This window comes from Malurus melanocephalus, unplaced genomic scaffold, assembly GCF_030028575.1.
Source record: "Malurus melanocephalus ecotype Western Australia unplaced genomic scaffold, MMel_1.1 scaffold_576, whole genome shotgun sequence".
Lineage (NCBI taxonomy): Eukaryota > Metazoa > Chordata > Aves > Passeriformes > Maluridae > Malurus > Malurus melanocephalus.
In genome coordinates, this window is record NW_026623808.1 from 88485 (window position 1) to 112925 (window position 24441).

A 24441-nucleotide genomic window follows, 5' to 3' on the forward strand; every position below is an offset into this window, starting at 1 on the left:
CGGTGGAGGGCTCAGGGTGCTGCTGGAACAGGAGCCCCCACCGTGCAGTGAAGTGGGACTCACTCCCCTTGGCCCAAGTAAGAGATTATGCCAGGGCTTATCCACCCCTGAGCACCCACATGGCAGTGCAAACCCAGATTTTGGCTACAAAAATGGAGGCAGAACATATCCCTGGTTTGCTGTTCCCTAGCAGGGACAAAGCAGGAGCTTCAGGCCCTSTGCTCACTGTGTGTCGGTAAACACTCGTGGCCAGGCGTGTCCTGTGAGTCCGTGCCTTTGGCTGCGTCTCCTCCTGGCTCTCCAGTCATCCCTGGGAAGTGCTCTGGTATCAGGGCTGCCAAATCAGCAGCTCCAGGCAGGACAGGCTGGTTGGAGACACAGCCAATGCTCCAGGATGTCAGGCTCCCAATGCTCCTGCCTTGCAGCCAGCAGCCACACACACTCCTGAACCACAGAGCTGTTGGGGCCTTCTCCAAGCAYCTCTGCCATCACCCTGCTCCTCTTTGCCATCAGGAGAGCACAGRTCCGAGGTGCAGGCTCTGATCCTGCTGCTGTGCACTGGAGGGCTGAGCAGCGTTTCACAGGCAGCTGCCCGAGCTTACTGCTCCCTGCAAACAGTGTCCTCCAGCAGTTCCTGGCCTCACAGGGCAGAGGTGGTGGGATGGAAAGGACCAGGACACCAGGAACACAAGGAAAGGGATGTGGCTGCTGGTGGCTTGAGGATACTGCCAGYGCTTATGGTAGCAGCTCATTAATTTACCCCCTCACCCCCTGTGCTTTGGGGACTCTCTGGATTCAAAYCCCAACAAGCAAAGGAGAATGGCATTTGTAGCGACATCAAGCTGGAAACACACTGAATACWCTCATGGCTTGGCACAGGGTGGGTCAGAGCTCCCACTGCTCCAGAATTTCCTAAAGCACAGAAAACAGGAGAAACTGCCACAGAAACAAGCAATTGAAGGGACCGAGTGAGCTGTGGCTGGGTGGGCACTGGTGGCCTAGTGATGACATACCCCAGCATTCCCAACGAAGATGCAGCCCTGGAAGCAGGACCTGGACAATGAGCAGGGCTGTTARCCATGACTCTGCACCCTGTACAGGAGCCAAGAGAGCAGAACTGACCCCTTCAGTGTGCAGAYGTGCCTTGCATCCACCCCTTCCCCAACAGATGGCACCTGCTGGACCAAGGATCAGGTACCACCAGTTTTTCCCAGCCCACCCTGGTGGCAAAGGCTGGGCAGTAGATCATAGAAGCGTGGGCTGTGGGGACTGAGAAAATCCCTGCACAGAAAATCCCTGAGGCAGCAGCGAGGCAGGGCTGTCCAGAGAGGGTCTGGGGATCAGCCTGCTGCCTTCCTGCCTGCCACAGCTGCATCGTGCTGAGCTGGAAGACTATCCCTTCTCCAGGAAAAACAGAAATGGGGTATAAACACAGATATCCTTGGATTTCTCAGCCAGGGAGTTTTTGAGGAAGGGCTGAGTTCTGTTGGGCAAGAARCAATGAATCAGAGGCAGCTCAAAACAATCCACCTCAGAGGAAGAGTTAGTAAGCCACCCCAGGCACTCATCTCTGCAGCCTTTTGTTGTSTGATGACTTCACTTCCCCGTCTGGCTCAAGCGCGGGGAAAGCCCGATGACAGCGTGTGAAGTGGAATCATCCTGGAAACAGGAATCATCCTCATCTTAGCACTTGACTGTCCCAGCTCTGTGCCAGAGTCCCCATGAGCCGGAGTTCAGTGGCTGCAGYGGAGCCAAGGAGCAGCGTGGGGACAGAGCTGGCTCCTCTGCAGGGCTGGGCACCCAGGAGGGCACCCAGGAGGGTTCAGAAAGGCGGCAGCAGGAGCTGCCCTGCTGCTCATCAAAGTGCTGCCCCGTACCATGAGCAAACAGGCGCTTCTCCTTAGAAATGAGGCACTGTGCATCCAAGGGCCCGGAGARCACTTCCTTCACTGAGGGGAAGGTCACCAGCACGGTTTGCAGAACCATTTCCTCACCAGTCCTGGTTAGCTGATCTGCCTGCTGCGAGCAGATGCCTGCGTGGCACCGTGCGACAGCGCTGGGGCTGGCACAGCACTAAGTGGTCATTACAGCTGTCCAACCAGATCCTAAATTTGTAACAACTGTCTCCTCCTAAACACTACATGCAACCACGCAGCACCACCACCGAGAAAGCCTCCTGTTGGTTTTGTGCTTCTCYCAAATACATTGCAATAAATATTCTGGAGCGTCTGTTTATGAATGCAGTCACAGTCTGCTTTGCACCATGCAGTGACTCGCATTTCTGTTTCTTTAGACATGGCTCTAACTCCCATTTAATCAGGTTTGCTAAATTCTCGTAAAGCTCACCAGCAAGACAACCATMATTTAACACCACAGAAGCACGCTGTTTCTTTTCACAGCCTGAAGAGGAATTTAAACCCAGCAGCAGCAGAGCATCCTGAAACAAAGCAGTCACAGTTTATTCTCACTGCCTAGAGTAACACACAGCAGGGAACCAGCCATAAACCTGCAGCAAAAGCAAGCTTTCTTCACCTCAAGTCTGTCATGTGCATTTAAAGGCCATCTAGGAAAGTCCTTAACAGTTAGAAAGTCAGTAAGGCTACAAAAAGGACTCCTGGAGCAGAGGCTCTCCAGCCCAAGGAACCAGGGAACCACACCCAGACATTTTTAAGGCACAACATCAGTGCTTTCAGAAAAAACAAAGTCCTACAATGTAGATAAAAGCTAATAGTTAAATCCAAGACTTACCAAAGCACAGGCATGCTGACACTACCAGTCTAGTTATGAACTAAAATGTTCAGACAATTCAAAATATTAATAAAATTTTAGTATAAAGACAAACACACCCTATTGCCTTATAGTTGCCTTTTCACATCAACACTTGAAGAGGATGAGAATAGCACTATGATATAAGGTAAAAAATAGTAAGACTGAAAATGCAACTGCACACTCCAAGCTGATGGATTTGTGGACATTACCCAGCCAACTTCAAAACAGAGGTGACAACTTCACAGCCTTCAGTTCAGGCAGGCTCCCTGCCCCTCGGCYGCACGGTGCTGTTTTCCTAGCCAAGCCCATGAGAGACCATTCCCTTCTCTCCCAGCTCAGTCAAGAGCAGCTCTCAAACCAATTCATCCCTGTGGAGTCCATCCTCAGTCCTGGGCATCTGCCTGGTGCTCTGGTTTCAAGATTCCCTGCGTCATGAACCAGTAACACCTTGTTTTTTCAGACCACTGGCCAAAGTTTAAGGATGAAAGTGTTTACTTAAAATTCAGAGTTGTAGTAATTTTACAAAATTTCCAGAAAACCTCCAAGCAAACAATAAAATACATCACGATTATACTTCCTAGCTCAGCATCTTCCTCTGCTGTYAGCTTTAATTRRTGCCCCTTCCTCATGCCACATCCTGGAAAGCGGCTGAGGACAGAAAGCAAAAGTTAAGACACTTGCACCACACCATTCTGCCCACATCCCTGTTGCTTAAAGGTTCTTCCCAGCATCTCTTCCCAAAAATACCATTTGTTTTCTCAGTAAAGGGACAAAACATAGCAGGCAGTATAAGGCAGATAAGGTCCAAGCCCTGGAGTACTTTGGGCAATCTCTGAGGCACRGTTGAAGCTCTGTTCCTACGTAAGGGTTCCTGTGTTGATGGCACTCCACTTGGCAGGCAGCAGCCTCTGGCAGGGACAGGGCTGCAGTGCAAAGCAGGAAACCCACAGCACACGTGTTGAGGTGACCACAGATACTTTCATCTCACCCTCTGGGTTTGTGCACCATGTGCTGTAGCAATTTTACAGTGATTACAGCCACTCTTGGCAAATGCTGTGAGATGTATAGAACTCATTTCCATTTTGTTGTAAACACAAGGTCTTCATGGTCTTTGCTAYGAATATTTGTAATCCAGATCTGAATTGAGTATTAACTGCTCAAATGTTCCAAAAGCATCCACTTCTAGTTCTTTCTTGGGCTAGATTTCTCTATCTTCTTMTTATTCTTATCAGAACTACAGGGTGAGCAAGAATATTTCTGGAGTGCAAGAGCTGCCTGGTTTTACCCATCACATACAGACTGAGCACAATGACTACAATCTGGAGTGCTAAAATCAAACTGTGAAGGCACAAGAACAGCTGGCAATAAGTAACTCTGGGATTAAAATAGGATTTAGCACTGCTGTGGGCTGGAAATTCATCCCACCAGACAAGAGTAGTTAAATCTGTCCCTCTGACGCTGTTGGTTCGTGCTACAATGCTGGGAGAAGTTTGGACTGGAACATCTGAGAAATGAAACCCAGGTTGTCTGACATCTTCAACATGAGAGTAGGTAAAACCTGGAGYTGCAGGAGGAAGTGATGTGGGTGTGCTGATGATTTCCACGTCGGACACCATTGTTACAGCAGCCTCCCCAGAGGATGTGAAGTGCTCTGTCACAGGAGATGTCAGAGTCTGGGAGTAAGATGAGCTCAATGTCTGATGTGTCATGGCTGTGGCTGCCAGGCACTCTGGGTCATCGATGCTCAGAGACACCAGAGGAATATTCTGCAGGGCCATTGGGCTGTGGCACGTTAGGGATGGCACATTTTTAACTATCATCATGCTCTTTTGAAGCCAATCTCGGAAGCCAAGAATTTGGCAATCGCATTTCCAAGGGTTGCCATCAAGGACAACGTCTTCCAGCTCAGGTAAAGCAGTAAAGAAGTCTGCAGGAAGCCACTGAAGGTTAGTACCATTCAGGTAAACTTTCTGGAGYTGCTTGAGATTATGAAAGAGGTTTCTAGGAAGAACCTCAAGCCTCGTATCAAAGAGGGAAATGTTCTGCAGTTTCTGAAGGCTCAGAAAGATTCCCTCTGGCAAACTGGAAATGTTACTTGTATGCAGAGAAAGGCCCCGCAGTTCATTCAGGCCACTGAATACATTCCTAGGAAGAACYGTAAGCTCTGGGTTAAAACTCAGCACGAGAAGCTCTAAATTTGTCAAGTTGCTGAACACAAAATCTGGTATTGTTGAGAGCTTTGTGTGATACAGCCACAGGCTACCAAGATGCCTCATTTCTCCAAACAATACTTCTGGAAGAGACTTCAGTGGGTTCCTGTACAAGGTCAGTTTAGACAGGTCATGCAAGTGCAAAAAGAGCCCAGAAGGCAACACCTGAAGCCTGTTTCTGGACAGTGTCAGGGTTCTCAGTTTACCAAGACAATGAAATGCATCAGGGGCAATGGAATGGATGTTATTGGAATGCAGGAAAAGCTCCTGCAGCTCCTTCAGGCTATCAAACACACCAGACTCTATTGAAGACAGCCTGTTAATATACAGCATCAGTCTCTCAAGCCTGGCTAATGCACTAAATATATTCCTAGGCAGTGCTAATAAGTAATTTCTTGACAAGTTCAGTACTCTGAGTTTGGTGAGTTTCTTCAGCACACCACTGGGAAGTGCAGTTAGTTGGTTTTTATTCAAGTAAAGCTCCTGCAAACTAGCCAGTCTGTCAAACTGATTTTCCTCGATGGATTGCAACCTGTTATTTTCAATGATCAGTTGTTGAAGCTGTACCATGTCATCCAATGCTTCTGGAGGAAGTTCAGCCAGTTTATTATCTAGCAGTTTGAGGACTTTCAGCCTTCCCAAGCCTTTAAAAGCCATTGGTGAAACCACAGCAATGTTGTTTGAAGACAGGATGAGATGCTGCAGGTCCCCCATCCTCGCAAAAACATCCKGCAGGTACGATACATTAGCATTTGTTATGTGAATTGCTGTCATGTTGCAAGGCAGATTTAATGATTCCAGGTCTTTTATGTGGGGGCCAGAGCAATAAATTGCATTTTTTGAAGAGCAGTCGCACTTCTCAGGACAAACAGATGCCTCCAASTGGAAGAAAAGCTTGATCATCACTGACAAATGAAACACCAACATCCTTGTTGAAGTGCCAGAAACATCAGCTGTTGCAAGAGATAAGAGAGAATCAGGATTTGATCACAGGTAACTTAGCAGCTCACAAAGATGTGAGATTGTATCATAAAACCTGCAAATGTGTGCAAAATTTCCCTTGCCTTGAAAGCAGACTTTAAAATCTCTTTTATTGTTGACTGCGAATATTTCTAAAGTGCTCAGCTTACACTGAGAAGCACAGATAAACTTACTTTTGTTAATCAAGTATTCCTTGTTTGTATTTGTACCAGTTAACTATAACAAAAGTATACAAAAACTATGATCAACTCTAAGTAGTCAAAAGATATGAATTTATTTGAACAGAGMAGCATTACAGGATCACAGAATGATTTGTTTTGGAAGGAACTTTAAGGATTATCTATTTCCAACTGACAGGGACATCTTCCACTAGACAAGGTTTAGTATATTATACTAAATGACATGCCAAAAATATTTTAAAAAAATTATCAAAAGGTCCTGCAGCCATAGTGTTTTTCTATTGTAAGTTATCTGAGGTTTAAAAACAAAGCTTAGCCTGCAAAAATAGACAATGGAGGTAAAAAGGTTGTCCTGTATTTTAAGTGGCGAAAAGCAAAACAGCATCGTCCAGTTGAAAATGCTGACACATGATTTAAGTGATGGCTTCTTGGAACAGCCCAGGAACACACAAGAAGGAACAGGCTATTTCTGACACAGCCTGAAATAACACAGAAGACCCCATGTGGCATAGGACAGTAGTGAGACTGATAACCAACAAGTCTCATTTCAACAGCTTAGCACAATACCGAGCTATCAGCAGTGGTATCAAAAACAGTGAAATGAGAGGAAAGAAGTTCACCCATTTAGATGGAAAGCTGTAGCAATAAAGGTAGGTCTGCATGAAACACAACACAAAGTTGGAAAGTTGCATACATGTCCAAACGAAGAAAGGAACAGGAAAGCAATCATTGTAGCTATAAATGGCAATATTTAAAAGAGCAAGCCAAACAAGCCCACAGTCTRGAAATACTTCCTTCATTAAATCAACAAGTCCAAGTCTATCAGAAACCTGGATGTCAAGCACCTGGCTCAGCAGCACAATAAGCAGCAGCTGGAACAGCTGGAAYAGCTACACAACTTCCCCAGACATAACAGGAATATCTGACACCGTGGGAGCCTTCTGCACCAGGAACAAGRGGGGAGAGGAGGGCTCCATCCCCACAGCCCCTTTCCAGGGGCAAGGATGAAACTTTCCCATAGCAACCCCACAGACAGACAYGGGTACAACCCCCATCACTTAAACAAGTCAGGAGGGACAAGAGCTTCTCATGTACCTGAACTGCTGACAAGAACATACCACTATAGACCAAAACCAGCTGCAGATCAGATCCAAACCAGCTATAAAAAAATTAAAAATTGTATTTAGGTGCAGAGTACTGAAGTCTGGTAAAATCTCCATCTCTSCCTCAGGAAGGGAAGGACATGGCACTTAGTGCTATCAACAACCAGCAACACAATGCCACAAAAGATCTCAGTGGGCTTTCCATAACTCATTGAATGAGACATACGCATCACCAAAAAAAAGAGCATGATTTCACTCTTCCAAATGTCTTTGACATGCCAAACAAAAWTTTTTTCAGAGAATCTCGCCCTCCTAGTAATCTTCTCCACCCCAAAACTCTGTCTCATAAGCCAGTGATGCTTTTAYCTCAATATTTGTAACTCCGCCTGTCCCTGATCCTACCTATCCCCATGAACAGAACCCTCCATACAGACACACACTAAGAAATTTCTGTTTCAAGCCCTGACTGGCATCTCAGCCTGCACCAACTTAACTCAAGGCCACAGCAGAACTACAGGATTCAGTGAGACAAGAGAAATAAGGATCTAGAGAACCAAATGTGGGAAAAAACCCCCAATTTGTTATGCTAGAAACTGCAAATGCAGGTACCCCAGAAGGCATGATACAGGCCAGACTGTAAAATCAGAAACAAACTAGCACTAGATCATAGATTCATGATGTCTGTTTTCCTGGTCTTATAGGAAAAGATAAGAGAGTATACAAGAAAACAAGATTAATGCTCAGAAATGCTAGAAAGCACTAGTTTTTATAAACARTCAATGAAATGGTAGAAATTCTTCGTAAGATATGAAGACTACAAGTGCTGGCACAAGAACTGAAGAAGCCTGTGGGTCTCAAACACCTAGCGAGGCTAACAGTATATTTAAAGATTTTARCAGTACAGAATACAGTAATACCCACAACAAAGATCACAATTATACATTCCCATGCATTAAAATTCTCTCAAACCCTCACCTGAGACACCTGGCATTCTAGAAACAGCACCAGCCTGGCTGCTCATTTACCATGGCCTGGTCTACAACCTCTCTCCCTTTCAGCCACCCCTTAATATTTCTCAAAACTACAAAAGGATGCCAGAAGCAACACATTAATACTKTTACTATATTAAAAGTCTCCAATCAGGTTGGAAGTAAAGTTTAATAGAACACTGAGCACATGTATTGCTTACAGTGGTGCTTACCTCTTTTACTGTCTTGCAGGTTCCTAAACTCAAACAAGCATGAAAAAGGAATTTTGAGCTGCACCTTAGAAACTTATCTGCTTTTTAAAGGAACTTACAAGGAGCAGAGCAGGCAATCAGGCTTCACCATGACACTGCACTTTAAATGGGAAGTAAAACAACAAAACGCATCCTCTAGATAACACTTCAACCCTATCTGCCTGCTTACTGAGACAGGCCAAAGGCCAAACAATATTTTAAGCTTCAGAGCAGATTTTTGCCTACAATTGTGCAAGCAACCAACTTCCACAGGTTGCATGTAACTCCAAAAGCAGGTCTTGAAACCAGTCACAGAACAGGAGAAAGTTCTAAGTCACACACACACACAACAGCATAAAACCCACTTGCAGCTTCTTTGACAATGATATTTGAGTATGTGCTTCAGCCAAGCCAAAGGAAATCTGGGTGMAGTCAGAAATCTACATTTCAATGTGAAATGTGTTCAGAAACTTCAAATTGGTTAAGACTGTTTCACCAGTCTGGTACACAGGTTTTGAAGAAGCGGACACATCCACTCCAAACAAACAAGTGCTCGTACCTTCACAAAGGTGYTCTGACTTATATTTCCTTGCAGGATTGGAATCAAAGCAGTTTCAGTAAAAAATGAAGGGTTTTTTTACTTAATGCTTTGGCTAAGGTTGACATATTTGGTTCCCGTTTGTCCTTAAAGTCTTCTGGAGTGGCAGGCCAACAAAACCTAAATCCTGAAATATCTGAAACAGAAAAGCCAAGTTTTAAAAATAGAAGCCTAAAATTTAAAGAGTAAGTTTTTGTTATTAAGTAAAAGGTATTTTAAGTATCTTGTCTTCAAGTTTAAAATAATGTGCTTTGGCCATGACTGGGCATTCCATATTCACTGGAAGGTGAGCCACAGGGCAGAAAAGACATCTTCATTTGCACGTGCTTTTTCTGAAGATGACCATGACAATGGTGACAGCTCAGATCAYGCCTCCCTCGTGTCAAAACAGAAGGAATATCTGAATAACCGAGGGTGGAACAAGTTGCTATCACATGTACAAGGTCTGGCCTTAGAATGGCTCTCATAAGGCACCAGGTAAAGCTGCAGTCAGTCTGATCCCACTGCAGAACACTAACACAGCATCCACCCTTCCCACCCCATCTGCAAAAACACAGCGGTGCTGAACAAGGTATCCCTCACATCAAGGACACAGAACAAATATGTGTTCTTCAACAAGCTTTGCATCTAATTTTATAAAGAAAAATTAAGAACAATTTCATGAAACTAATGAGAAGAGTTAAAATATCCATTCATTTTAATTTTATTCTCAAAGAGCTTCAGTCACAAAAATGATTTACAAGTCTATTTACAATTCTATTGTACAGTTATGTATGCCTCTTGACAACAGGGTACCATTCTAGAGCAGCAATACATATTTTAAATACAAAGATGTAGTATCATTTCAGATCTAAAAATAAAAACGAAGCTGAGCTTCTAGAGAGCGCTTTAATGATGAACATTTTAATCTGTGTTAGGCTTGAGGAATTCATGACAAACTAAGTAGTTTCTGGTTTACATAATTATTAAACAAGCTGCAGTTTGTTGAAAATAGTTTTAAAAACCTGAAGCTTTACTGTATATAAAATCAACATATTCAAGACTCTAAAAATTGTCAAAAACCCACAGCTTTCCCTTAGACATACAAAACCCTAAGTTTACAATTCAGAATTTCATGGGAGAAATCSTACAGGACTTGAGCTCTCTCATTTTGTGATGACCAACATAAGCATTAAAAATTTGCAGCATAAAAAGGACTCCACATCTGCTTATTAGTATTATACTGCATACACATATACAGTACAGGATCATTTACCCAATTTGGGATGACTGTTCAGCACAACCTTCATGAAGAAAGAAAAAAAATAAATAGAATTAAAAATCCAACAACTTTTAAAAAGTGCAACAGTAAGAGTTTCCAATTTAAAGTTACGAYGAATATGGACAGTCAGTTCTGTGGGTTTTTTTAGCCGCTTCTATTCAAGCATTATTTGCAGCATTTCCTTTTTACAGTAGATTTAGTTCTATAATACATGACACTAGAGTTACTGCTAATTGAATCTGAAGGGAAAGGAAAAAAAACCTTTAAAAATAACCCTGAGGGATATACAATTTCATGATCTTGTAATTTATTTCTAAAAAGTAACRTTTATTATTTAGCAATTGCTTTTCTGGATAGACCAGTCCTTTAAGTATGTGCATAAATAATATTTAAAAATCAGTAATATTTACAAATCCTAATACATCAAAATAAAATACATACAGATTAAAGTCTGCATACACAAATAATTTAATAATAAATCAAACTYCTCAACATAAGGCCAAAATATACAGCAGGAAGAAAATGTCTACCCAGTATCTAGTGGAGCTCACTAACTTGGTCTGTTCATCTGAATTTAGATTTCCAAGATGAACACTAGAATAGATTTTTTTCACTACAAAATGAATTTCATCTTACTTGAAAACAGAAACTGAATACACTAGTGCAGATCTAGTTTGCTGCATTTCTGAAAACCAGAAAAACTAAACTGCTCAAAATGAGAAAAATTATAGGTGGTCAAATTCAGCTCTTGGGCAGGAAGGCATAAATCCCAATAATTGCAAAAAATGCAAAAGCTTATTTTGTGGCTGAACTTGCAATAMGAAGACAGATTCTCAGAAAAGCTGATTTATTATTCTTGACTATGCGTCAGAGCTCAAGCATGCAACCTCAGGAACATTTACCAACCCTGAACGCAGACCTGGAGGAAACGAGCTCCCATTTGCAAAACATTCAAGTTTACTGCACTCATGAGCCATGAGTCACTCAATTAAGTGGAGAYGCTTGGCAATTTCTGTTTTAGAAAGGGTTCCCTAAAATGTTCTCCGAAGACAAGCCCACCTTAATAAGCTGTTTCCTCCTCACTTTCTAGGTAAGTCTAATAAACTAGAATAAGACTGAAAAACTAGCTTCAGAAACCAAACAAGCYGAGAGAAATTACCAGTTTAGGGAAAGGATTAAGCAAATGCATATAAAAGGGAAAGACACAAATATTTTCTTTTAGTTCTCATGGAACAGCAAATCTAAAATGGTCGATGAAATGAAAGCAGAAGCTTATGCGTTTAAGTCACAGCTCCCAGGTCCAAGATGCATAGCTTCACAACATTTTTCAACTAAAATATTATTTTTGTTTTGATTTGAATACTACTTACGCAGCTAAGAATTATTCTTCATCAGTTATTCCATGCTACAAAGGTTTTGTAAAATCAACATTGGCAGAAATTAGCCAACTGACGCAGGTTCATGACTAATTAATTTATCCAAGTCCACAACTGCAGACCCCTTAAAAGCTACCAGTGTTGTTCAATGTTTATGACCTTACAAAGCCAGGATAATAAGAACACTGCTCTGTTGAATGAATGCTAAGAAAACCACTTCCCCTTTCCCTCTGCTCCAGTCCTCAAGAACAAACAACAACAACAGAAATCAGGAAAAGAGTTGACAGCTGGACTGGAAGATAGTACACCATATGCAYACTCTTTATGAGGAGCAGTAACTTCAACAACCAAGTTCTAGGAAAAGGTCTTCCAAACCATTTAGCACCACTTTTAAATTCCCTGTTGGCACAGTATATTCAACACTGGAGAAACCACAACATGATTGACATTAACATGGTTAATGGTTGGACTTGATGATCTTGAAGGTCTTTTCCAACCTTAATGATTCTATGAGCAGCAGGGCACACTGTCCATACTGCCATACAGAACAGCACAAGGGAATTAGGCCTGATCCAAAAAATTCTGCTTATTAAAACAAGGCTGGAATGGAATTGTCTCCACAGGAATTTAAAAGAACAAAACAAAACAAGACAATCCAGAAAAACAAGAAAAAAAGGAAAAAAGAGAAAACAAAATCCCTAACATTAAAACCTCAAATTCCGTCATCAGAATATACACACTTCAAAACAATCCCAGCTGGCCAGTGAGTTTGGGGCCCTCATTCCCTGACTACTCTAAAGGACCCAAATTCCTTCTCTAAAGGATCTCTACAGAATCATGACTTCTCCAGATGCCAGATCCCCTCCCAAAGCTTGRAGGTGTCTGGACCAGTCAGCTGCATCTGGTCAAAAACAGACTGATCAAGACTCAGTATTTATCATCTTCCCAAAGACACCAAAGAAGACTTTTCCAAACATTTATGAAGGTGACAGTGGTTTGGAAATAAGTAATCTATGGTTTAAAAAAAAGCCAAAAAACAACAAAAAAAAGCAACAAAAAAGTTTTAAGTCTTGTAAGTCAAAGCACTGTCTGCCTCTACATTGTTGCAGACTATTTTTCTAGTGGTCTTGTGTTCTGATGCTGCCTCATGGCAAAATGATGTATGGCTACCCCTAGTGCTCTAAGCAGCATTAGTGGTGAGGCATGCTTTTCTTTTTTCTTTCTTTTTTTTTTTTTTTTTTTTCCCAATAAATAAAATCTGCATAAGCCTTACAGTTCTGCAGCAAGACAGACTTTAGCTCTATTTTCTCTTAATTTTGTTTCATACAGCTACATGTAATGCTTAGGACATTGGCAGACTCTTTGAAATGCCTGTGTCCTTAACGTGCACAGATCCCAAGCATGGGCATGTGACAACAGACTTCCCTCCCACTCCCATATCCCTTGGAGTAGTAACTCTGACCTTACTACTTCAAGGTATATGGGTAAATTATCTTTAGATTTAAAAAAAAAAACAAAACATGGTCCACAAAGATAAAATGCAACCCTTCTTCTGGAAAAAGCAAGGTCTATGGAGAAATGCATAGTTAAATGTAATAAAACTTGACAGAGAAGAAAGTGTTCAGATTCYCCATCCTTCTTTCTCCAAAAACTTTACAGCATAGCCAAATGACTCCTCCCCTGGAGGCCACCTAAGCTCTTCCTTGTGGTTAGCTAGAAAAAAAGTCAAGAATCCACATGAAAGCAATGTGCTTATTTCTTAAGGACAGAGCATATTGCTTCTACAGCATTCCCAATTCCTGCTGTGGCAGACTAAAGAACTGAACTTAGAACCTAAACATTACACCTGGAAACACTCCTTACTAGTAGGGACAAACTTAGAGGTACACACACATAAACTTTAGAACTGTTCTGGACACAAAACTTTTCATCAGCCAAATAAAAACCAACCAACCAAAATAACCCCAACCAACTAAAAAAAAACAAACACAAAAAACCCAAAACCATGACTAAGTTATTATGCACCTCTAGTACAGCCATGAAACCATTACATTATAGGGTTTACATGAACACATGCCCAGATAAGCAGGTTAGAACAACTATGAAGATACTCCAGGCAAATAATGTGAACCTGTTCTAACTGCCCTGCAGTTTAAACCTTCAAATGCATCTCATTTAGGAACAATGAAATCTGAAAGAAGGTGGAAGGAAACACAATCATTTTTGTTCTGCCTAAGGTAACCTACATTTTTAAAATGTATAGCCATAAGACACCTGGCTCTGAATTTAGTATTCAGAGAGACAAAACAGTTGGAAATATCTGCTTTAGAATTTGACATTTAGCACACTGCAGTTTCAAATAAAGCCTTAAAATTACATTCTTCTGAATACTACTGAAGATACATGCCACCAAGATCCACTGCTATGTTACAGTTATGATTTGATATGAACCATTCTCTTGGGCTGGTACTTTTGCTTCTGTTGTTGTCCTGGGTTTTGGTGGCCATTCTGGATCAACCAGCAGTTCCTGAGCTAGGTGCATATACTTGGCTTTTGGTGTCTTCTCTCTACAACCCAACAGGGAAGAAAGGAAACAGACTCCACAGCGGTCCCCAGCCTCCTGCAGAAGTGAACAGATTTGAAAACTGGATTATCATAAGAAAAAAAAATAATGTAACTAACAATACAGTAAATCACTAGAAAAAAAACTATTATTTTAGTCTTTACTATTTCATTGTCACAATGAACCTGTTGTGGAACAGGAACTCTTCTGTTGTGTCACCTCTTCTACACTATGGTAGCAATGACACTCAAAAAACATTAAGAAAAAGCAAGTATTCTACATTATCATAATATCTAAGACCATCAACGCTTTTTATGCACATTTTATAATCATTTCAATAATCACAGATAGAATAGGCAACATTAAATGATTTTACTACTGGAGAATAGAAACCTGCTCTACAGAAAGCAAATTCCCAAAGCCTCAAAACATTTCTTAAGCCATAAATTGTTAAACTGAAGGCAGGCAGCCAGAGAAAAGTAACAGAATTTAACTTGCTAATACTGTGAAAACTAAATACTGCAGGTATTAATAGCTATTAAGTTTAATAATTTGTGTCTTTTTAAAGTCTTCCTTCCTATGCTTCCTCTCCCAGTCTCATATGTATGCAATTTAATTAGCTGGGGAGGAGAAACACCATTCTTGAGACTGAACCCCTCTCATGTCTCAGAGAGCACCTATACACTGCAGGGCTGACATCTTAATGGTAATATATTCTATGGTTTTCATCAAGCTCTAAATTTCTATCAGTTGGTGAACTGAACCAAATGCAAGCCTCCATTCTTCAGTGAACACAATTTGTTCTACAAATGCCTCAGAAGGACAAGTGTAAATCCAAAATGAGTACATTTAATAAAATTTAGTGCTGAGAAATAAACCATTGTGATTTTAGCAAGCACAAATGCACAATCAGCCAAAAGTAATAAGCCAACAGGCTTAATAAAGATAGTTTTTATGGAATTCACATGGATTTCCTTCATGCATTGATTGCAGAGGGGCAGAATAGACCAAAACTCATGGTCACCTGAAAAATCTTTCAGTGTCCTAAATCATGTGAAATAGTAATAGTGTAGTTTCATTTGGCATCTTACTTTGTTTCATTTGTACATACTAAAATTACTGCTGTCAGACAATGATCTAAAACTCCAAACCAAATTAATTTAATTTAATTGCTTCTGAGCAAATCAAGATGTTCCCAGTCCTAGCATGCTAACTTGTGACACCACAAATAAAATTTGCTAATGCTCAAACTTTAGTTAAAGTGAGGAAAGTCTCAAAGCAATCCACTAGGTTTGTTTCACAGTTCTTGCACGCACTCTAAACCCTTTAAGTGTCAATACGGAAAAAAATATAAACCCAGAAGTCTTTCCTTTTAATATTCTTCTTACAGAAATCTAATTTAAGCAGACTTAAGCTAAAGATAAAGCAACAGACACTTATAGATAATTAAGAGACAAAACCAAATTAAGCCACATGCACCCAAATGATGAGAGCAAAATACTCGTCTCCAACCTGAGGCGGCTGGGGTATGGTGAGGCGAGATTCTCCTTGTTTGTCTCGATTGAACACAACCTTCCAAAGGATCATATCAAGGAGGACATTCTGTGAGACATTACAGTGAGTGGGAAGAGTTAAAGAAACTAATGATCATTTGTTGTTAGTGTGCACATTACAAATAAAACCTGCAATAGTGCGTTAGGCATACCTACTTCAGAGCAAAATTGAGTTTATGCTACTTGTCGGTACTTTTGTGATAAATATCTTCGTTCCTAAAGTGCTCACATGCCATTTAAGAATATGAACATGCACTTTAAATCAACAGCAACAATGACCAAAACTGCATCTACCGATACGGGTAAAAATCATAAATATACCTTCTTAATGTGTTTCAATACTCTAAAAATCTGTGAAGCACCACATGAAGACATGAGTGCTTAGAGCAGTTTCCCCATAAACCATCTTTAACATTACGGTGTGTTTCGATTTGGAGCTGTGCTTTGTTCATAGTCTGGTTTTAAACCAGTGACATTCCAGGTAAGTGGCAGTAGGGTGACAAAGCTGAGCCACCAGCAGGAATGAAGCAATTTGGTAGGCATCATTCCAGGTTTTAAAACAGGGCAGAAGTTTACTATGTTAAGTACATCTGGTTATCCTCATACAGCTGCATGAGTGGACTCAAGAGATTTGAGCAAACCTGACAACCAAGGTGTGAAACTGTACCTTTCATGGCCTTGAGCCTACAACTCTGATCCTTGGATAGATTCCATTCCTAACCTCTGCCATTGAAAATGGGGAGCTGATTAGCCAGACTTTTATAATAGATTTTTATAATGCTTATGGTTTTATAATATACCAGAATTTGATAATGCTTTTATAAAGCAACTGCCAACAAATCTTCAGCCTGTTAGATGTTCATTTTTGAAGCCAGTCTGGTTTAAGCATGTCTATACCAGGTATCAGGGGTGAGGAGGAACAGCTGGTAGGATGTGCCTTTGTTGTGCAATATTTTCTATTGTCTGGTGGAAAGAATCTGCATGCTTTGTGAACCTAGTCTGGCACCCACATGGAAGGAGGAAAAGCTTTTCAAGGCATTTCAGAAAGCATGTTTGGGACAACCACGGTCAAAAACTATTCCTATTGTAGAAAAAATGACAAGCTATGTATGATCACAGTGTGACCAAAACAGATCCAATCTCTCATGTATCTCACAATTATGAGACCCTAAAAGAGGCAATTACTGAGGGATAGCTCTCAGCAGAACAAACTCCAGGTGATACACAGAGTTAAAAGTGGCCTGTGGCCTCTCCCAGATAATCAGAATGTCACCTAGTAAGTCTGTAGTGAAAAGTATAGGGGGCAGAAAATCCAGCCACGAGGAGAGAAAGACAATGAGCTATACTGAAGTGCAGGAATGAAATAGCCTGGGATTTCTATGCAACACTCTGGACCCAAGGAGCTGGCACTGCATGACAAAGCTTTAGGGAGTGGAGGGTAACACTGGTGGAATTGGGAAATGCAGTTGAAGAGGTGGGCAGAAGTTATGGGAGGTGAAGTGTGAATTGTAAAACAAGGCTTGGGATTTGAGGATTGTGAGACAACAGTTTTGTTGGACACCTGATGTACGGTAAAACAACTCATCTGCCTAAACAAAGCATTCAGCCTACACTGAAAGTGGAAGAAACTAAGAAACTTTGTCTTTAGTTTAAGACAAAGCATAACAGCCCAAAAAACTTGTGCCAGGAAAACTCTAGGTAGGAACTTTTATTTTATTAAAAAAGTACAGGCAACAAGATAAATAGGTAAGTCTGTTCAAAAGAAATGTGCCAAATCACCCCTCCAATTTTGGTAATGACAGTTAAGTGACTGAAGTGTAGAAAGATGCTAATTAAAACCTGCACAGGATAAAGAGTGGGGTGATGTTTGGAATACCCGGTGAAAGCAAACACTTTTACCCAGGTAATTATATTGCTTAGGTGATGCTTAGTAGAAATGCATAAGTTTTCAGACTGATCTGACAACCAACAAGGCCCAGAAACTGAACCTTACGAACATGTATCTAAACCAGAGGAAAACCATTTGTCCTCAAGAATTGCATGCTGATACATGGATTGGCATACTGCTCAGACTTTCTACTGGAGTCCTTACAAGTCCAGAGCAGAAACACCACCAGATTCCAGAAAAGTTAGAAAGGGCATCAGCAGAACACAGGAATTTTTCAGTACAAGGTGAGCTTGTTTCTCTCAGTAATGTTTATCACTGCACTGAAAATCAAATAGGAAAAAAAATWTCTATCTAGAAGGTTTGTTCTAAGTTTGTCAGAAGACAAAGAAAGCCATGATTCTGAAGCTTCAGAATAACTATTTTGTTTCAGTGGTAAAGACAGCAATRTACAAATAAAAAGAAGCCAAAAAAACCTATTAAGCATTTACTAATGCAAAAAAATGAAAGAATTCAAGGGCATAAAGGAAAAACATCACAAGAAGGATTACAGTGGATACAGGACAGTGTAAGAAAAGCACAGGAGCTTTAAGTGGATAAACTAGACAGAGGCCAAGAAAATWAGTATCTACTGCCATGTTTTGGAAGACAAATTGTCACCTGCCGCGTGAAAAACATGTTCCAATAGGCAGCAAAGTAAGAGTATATTTTGCAAATTCTATTTGGAACAACATTTTAAACAGAAAGCCTTGATAACTTTGATTCAAGTGTCTGAAAAAAACCCTTTGTTTGAGTTAATTTTTACTAGGTCATAAATAAAAGGGAAAAAACACGTCAATTGCACAGAAATTAATGCTGTAGTACTCTTTGAAGACCAAAATTATATGATCCAAGCAAACATTATGCTGGTTACATTGACAGCAATCCCTCCCATTGTAATGGAAATACTGATTAGAAGCTGTAGAAAATGTTACACAGTAAAAACAGATAATTGCAGTGTGCAAGCGCTAGATAATGTTGGAAGGTTTTTTCATCTTGCAGGAAAAAAGGTGACTCATGACTGCAACCAAAACCCAAACATATTCAGGTTGGAAATGACACTGAGTTTAACAGGGAGAAGAACTAACCACAGGAATAAATAACTGACTGTGAATCCAGACTTCTTCTGGGAGATCTATCTGTCAAACTTTATTCTTGGAAACAACAACAAGGCACCTGGATGAAAGGTAGGGCACGTTTCTGCACACATTAACYCTGGAATTACAGCAGAAGAGGTCAACATGCAGAGTGACTGACTTCAGACAAGCTCAGGGATGGAAAAAGCAGATTTGCATGAACATCTCTACTTCTGGCCTTTGATCATATCCCAMAATCAAGTTACACAGGCCTGCATTATTCTGAACAATAAGCTATGTGTTATGACCCAAATGAAWGAGGGTGGGCTCCCCCAAGGATTTTACATAGTTCTCTAGTATGTTGTTATTCTGAAGTAACACACAGTATTTTAACATATGAAATATTAATATRAAATCATTGAATTATTTAGTCTTTCAACTTCCCCCTCCCCATTTTTTAATAAAAAAGGTTTTAAAATTACACTTTTAACACAGAAAATCTTGACACCTTAAATCTAGCCTACTCGGACATTTATAGAAAGACTCCTAACAAGAAAACAGCAGCCACTCATACTGGCATATTGTGAGGAGAGGACTTCTAACTAAAAGACAAACATGCTACCTGAAAAATGAACCACTTAAAAGAGAGGCATTTTTTCCACTAGGATTTCTTACCTCTGTCAGCACGGATACAACTGCATTTAGAATAACGATGATGACAATTCTTAGGCGCCACTCAGGTGGCACACACACAAGCTGTGGAAACAAGTTGCCAGAGGTTAGAAACACACTTATGAAGTAAACATGCATTCAAAACAAGCTCAGCATTATAAATTCTCCCTTCCCCACCCAGTGATGTAAAGCTAAAGCTCTGCAGGGGTCACGCTTGCCCCAAATGCAGCCCATCAGTTCCCCAGGAAGTTGACACACCCACAGATCTGCTGACTCTCACCTCAAGAAATTCATCAATAGGTTCAACAGGATGCAACATGATGAAAAATATGAAGACATAAAGAACTATAACTGATAGAACAAACAGAACTGTAAAAGAAGAAAAAAACATCAGTTTTAGACAGTTTTTCCGTGTATCATGGGTTCATTTTTTYCTGGAAACAACCTCTCTTCTCCCTCTAAACCCCTTCCAGGCAAATTCTGGCAATACTAGTTGTTCTGATAGCCATAAAGAGCCAGAAGACCTTTTTCTCACTGGCTCAATTGTGGAGTTGAAATGTATACACACATATACCTCTACAAACGAAAAGCAATATTAACATAAATTCCTCCATACAGTTTAATATTTCCTTATTTCTAGCTGTGATTATCAGAGGATAATTACACTATGTTCTAGCAACACTACTGCTGCTGAAGTGGCACAACACAAGTCCACAGCCACTTGGGAGTTTTATTTGGAAATGTATACACTAAGAAAGTACTTACAATTTTTGTAGCATGGTTGTCTAAAGGGCTTTCCTTTAGAAAAGACAATTGCCACTATGAGGTACTGAAAGCTGGATATAAAAAACAAAGTTGTGTTTTCATAATTTTTAATGTAATGTTCATCATGAATAGTCTCATTCCCATGATGTGCAGAGCTGGTGTTCTTGGTGTCCAACGCATTACATGCACTACAACACAGAAAGCATTGAATTCTGAGTTATGGAGAAGAGGCAAATTAAATCCACTTATTTACAAAWGTAGTGACAGAATAAATCGCTACAGTAGTAAAAGAGTTTAAACTTGAGAACATATTACACGTAGTAATAAATAACTCAAAACTGTGGCAGGGAGGTAGCAAATTTTGGGAATTCAGAGCTTTGAGTTCTTTTWTGCTGCCAGTTAGTAAATCTTCTACATGAATTATTTTAAAACTATCACTATAGATAAGACTTTAAAGACAGGTAAGAAAATACTGTAATCTTAAAAAACTCCAACATTCAAATGCTTCTTCATTTGCAAATTGTTTTACTTTAACAGGAAAACAAAGTCTTATAATATGAAAGAGATAAAATAGATCTGAACCATTGATTTCAAATTTCTACCTCAACTTCCCAAAGTTGAAGAGCCTTTAGACCAAGCCATCTGACTCTGACCCAATTTTGCTTTTCAGTCACTGGGTAGCTTCCATATATTAGCATTCTTTTCACAAAATATCAGCAGACCAACAAGCTGCCATACAGAAGCTTTGAAATTAGTCCCCAAAGTGGGTCAAGAAAGAAGAAAGAAGTTATTGCCTATGGCTTTCCAATCACTACTGTGTCCTGCACAGAGCCACTGGAACACTTACTCAGAGTCTGGTGTCCAAGGCTCATACCAGGACTGCTGTTTGACCCAAAAGAACCCCAAGGTTTGGAAAGCAAGGCAGATGATGATCTGAGACAACACGGAGCACAGAAGTGGACCTGAGATAAGACCTGAKGGAGGCCTTCGTGCAACCAGCTCTGTCCAAGCAGGGTTCAGACTCACTGCAAGGAGAACAAAAAACAAATGACACATCATTATGGTTTTCAAGAGCTATCCTGTTCACATTCTGTGGAATTAGAATGGCTTGCTCATGACATCACTTTAAAATTTAGTCCAGAACTGCAAATGTGAAACCACCTTGCAGCCCTAGAACAATGCCACAGTGCCTTCTACAGGCTGGGTCCCCAGCAGCACCGCAAACAGCAGGGGACAGTAGCAGCCATGAGACTTCAGGAATTAGCAGTGTCTGGCCAAATTCTCTTTGTCTGGCACAAGGACTTGCAGCTTGCCTCCTCACTTTTGGACTACCATTGCTTCAACAAGGAGGTTTTTATTAACTTTAAAAATGGAATTCTACTGTTAGCCAGTGAATTGAGTGCTAGGCTTGTATGTGGAATCGAATGTTCCACTATGCAGTACTTTGAGTGTAACATTTTGTGGACAGAAATTCAAAGCAAGAATGCAAGGAATCAAAACATTTGAGCAAAAAGATATTGCCTTAATGCCTGTTTTGATTCCAAACCCAGCTTCCTGTACTGTGAAAACATAATTCCCCAAGCTTGTGCCCACAGCCTGCTTCTTGTATGAGGACATTTCACAAATTTCAGATGAATGTCCTTCAGTACACAGTGGTGGTTTGGGTTTCTTAATGCATAGATGTAGTAGTCATAACATGTTCACTGTAYGTCACAGCATCTTCTCAAAACCACATGTAATTAGAAAATCTGACCAAGCAAAAACTGGTTCAGAGAAGCCAGCAATGSTAATTCAGTACAATACTTACTAGTGAAGACAACCACCAAAATGATTGCCAAATCAATGAAGAGAAACTGGAAATCTCCCAAATTGCTCAGGATCTAGAGAGAAATCACAACTGAAACATTGGTAATTCCTTCACACCACAAAAGATTTAAAATGATATTCTTATGGCATTAATTCTTTAAATTTCACTCGAAAAAAAACAGAGTCCTTGTCGAACTGGCTTCCTTTACCTGCAGGAGTCCTGAATACTTTACAACTCACAGAAAAATTGCTAAAATACCACAGTACAAACCAATTTGCTTTTCAAGATAGATAAGCTATTTGTAATCAAAATTTGTTTGTAATCAAATTTATAATATTGAATATTACATACCAATGCATTAGCAGCTTAGAGCCCCAGTTCTTTAAACACCATAGCCTTACTATGCACTCACACAGCTGTCAAAATTTCCACCTCAGAGGTCCTTTAATACCCTGCACCTTTAACTWACTCAGAATACAAATTTAAATACAGGATTTCTACCACATGCTGTATTGTGAATCCAAACATATTAACAGGAAATACCCCACTTTGCACCCTCAATCAAAATCAGTACTTCCAAGTTCTTTCAATTCTAACCTAAAAGGAAAGTATTGCCCTTTAAAAAAAAAGTTAGGCTATTTCAAAATGCTGAAAGTTTTTTAATAATTGAGTCTGTATTTTTGTTTAACTTATCTGYTTATTTGGACTTCCCACTGTAGAGACTTTCTTTTCACAGCCAAGAGGTATTGCCTTTTCCGAATAGATACTACCATGTATTTTCTACAGTTAATATTAATAAACCCCCCAAAATACTAACAATACTTTTAGTCTAAATATATTTTTGAATGCATGTGTTGTACTCAAAGGGACTTGCAACAATTTGTATTAAATATCTATCAGCTTCCAAATTTCTGCTGACACAGCAAAAGTATTTAGAGAATACTTACAGAATACAGCAAAGTAACACTGATGTACTGGATGATGCTGTATAATGCCATGAATTTAAACACACAGAAGGAAGTTATTAAAGCAGCACGGCCTTCCCTGTCAAAACAGATGCAGTCATGTAACTACAAAGCCTTCTGTGCAAAGTTCTGCCTAATGAAATGTTAGCTGCAATCAAACACACTAAACCCTTTGAGGGACATTAGGCTGCAGACAGAAACGAGTCAGAATGGTACACTTCCCTCAACATCAAAGTTGTGGGCATGTCTTCTGAAYCCAGCCACCACCTTAATTCAGTCCACTTTGAATTTCATCTGATTTTTCCACAGATATTTTAAAATTAAGGTCTGTTTACAAAAGCATCTATGAAGCATTACTTTACTGCATGGATTGAATGAACACACAGTCAGCCACAGAGCTGCTGACTTCAGGAATGTTTCTAATAATGCATTACTTCATTCGTTCCACACAGACTTTCTGATTATTCTTTGGCTGACCTCTATCCAAAATCATTAGCTAACTTCCAATTCAAAAATTGTTCAAGTCCTATTTAGAAAATTTGTCTTCTACTTTGTAGGGTGCTGAGCAATTATCTGAAGATTTTTACTGCTTTCAGTTACAGACAGCCTTTATGGAAACCAGCAAAGTCACTAAGAAAATATTAAAGACTAATGTTAGGAGCTCAGACATGCTTTGAAAAATTAACTTTACATGGACAAAGGATTTTATAACAGAATAGTAAATCATGCTATAGCAGGGCTTTGTCAGACTACCTTCAGTAAAGAAACAGAACCCCTAAAATGTGTGGATATCTCTGTAATTCATACTTGTTTCCCACACCATCAAATAAATACTAAAATCAAGCATGCAAAATGAGTTACACAGACAAATTTCAAATTTAAGCTCTCAGTCAGTGCCATTACCTGATCAGCTTTGGCACACAGGAAATACTGGGTGTCCTGGAAGTGAATGGTGATGCCACAGAAGCCTCAAGCTCAGACAGAGATATACCACCATGTGCCCTCTTTAGTGCCTGCCAGTTAACAATGAAATAGAGACCATTTTAGAATTTGYTTTCAGTTGCACAATTTAACTGAACTGTACGGAAAATAAAATGGGGATCTGTGTGGAAAATAAAAATACACTTACCCCACAGTCATTTGCTCCATCTCCACACATTCCCACATAGTAACTATAAAAACCAAACAGACATGAGCATTCTGGACCATTCTCCAAACATGCTCCATTTAGCTTATTTCATTAATTACTTCTATATTATTATTTGAGTTATTCAGGTTTGTGTAACAATGGCTGATCATTAATGCTGAAATCAATTACTGTTGTTATCATACATATAAGGAAGTAGACAGAAAAGTAATATGACTATGACAGGCCAATTAAAGCAATTATGGTWAATTAGCTCTCTATCATCCCAAGGTG

General features: G+C 40.2%; 2 protein-coding genes across 4 annotated transcripts in view; both read right to left on the reverse strand.

Moving 5' to 3' along the window:
• Positions 1–2730: 2730 nt before the first annotated feature.
• On the reverse strand, positions 2731–12827 carry GP5 (glycoprotein V platelet). Its single transcript, XM_057382606.1, has 2 exons — positions 9021–12827; positions 2731–5932 (listed from the first exon to the last, which is right to left on the reverse strand). The coding sequence occupies exon 2, from the start codon at positions 5904–5906 to the stop codon at positions 3978–3980; it is 1929 nt and encodes a 642-aa protein (XP_057238589.1). The 5' UTR covers positions 5907–5932; positions 9021–12827; the 3' UTR covers positions 2731–3977.
• Positions 12828–12903: 76 nt separating this feature from the next.
• The window catches only part of ATP13A3 (ATPase 13A3), a 53646-nt gene continuing 42108 nt past the window's right edge, over positions 12904–24441 (reverse strand). For 2 of the 3 annotated variants that reach the window (XM_057382604.1, XM_057382603.1), the window contains 10 exons: positions 24151–24193; positions 23925–24034; positions 23004–23100; positions 22057–22129; positions 21097–21274; positions 20250–20437; positions 19765–19853; positions 19488–19568; positions 15772–15861; positions 12904–14316 (listed from right to left, as the gene is read on the reverse strand). In XM_057382604.1, the coding sequence (XP_057238587.1) occupies positions 14119–14316; positions 15772–15861; positions 19488–19568; positions 19765–19853; positions 20250–20437; positions 21097–21274; positions 22057–22129; positions 23004–23100; positions 23925–24034; positions 24151–24193 (1147 nt within the window). In that variant the 3' untranslated portion in view covers positions 12904–14118. The remainder of the gene's footprint in view (positions 14317–15771; positions 15862–19487; positions 19569–19764; positions 19854–20249; positions 20438–21096; positions 21275–22056; positions 22130–23003; positions 23101–23924; positions 24035–24150; positions 24194–24441) is intronic. The other variant, XM_057382605.1, reaches the window with a different exon arrangement.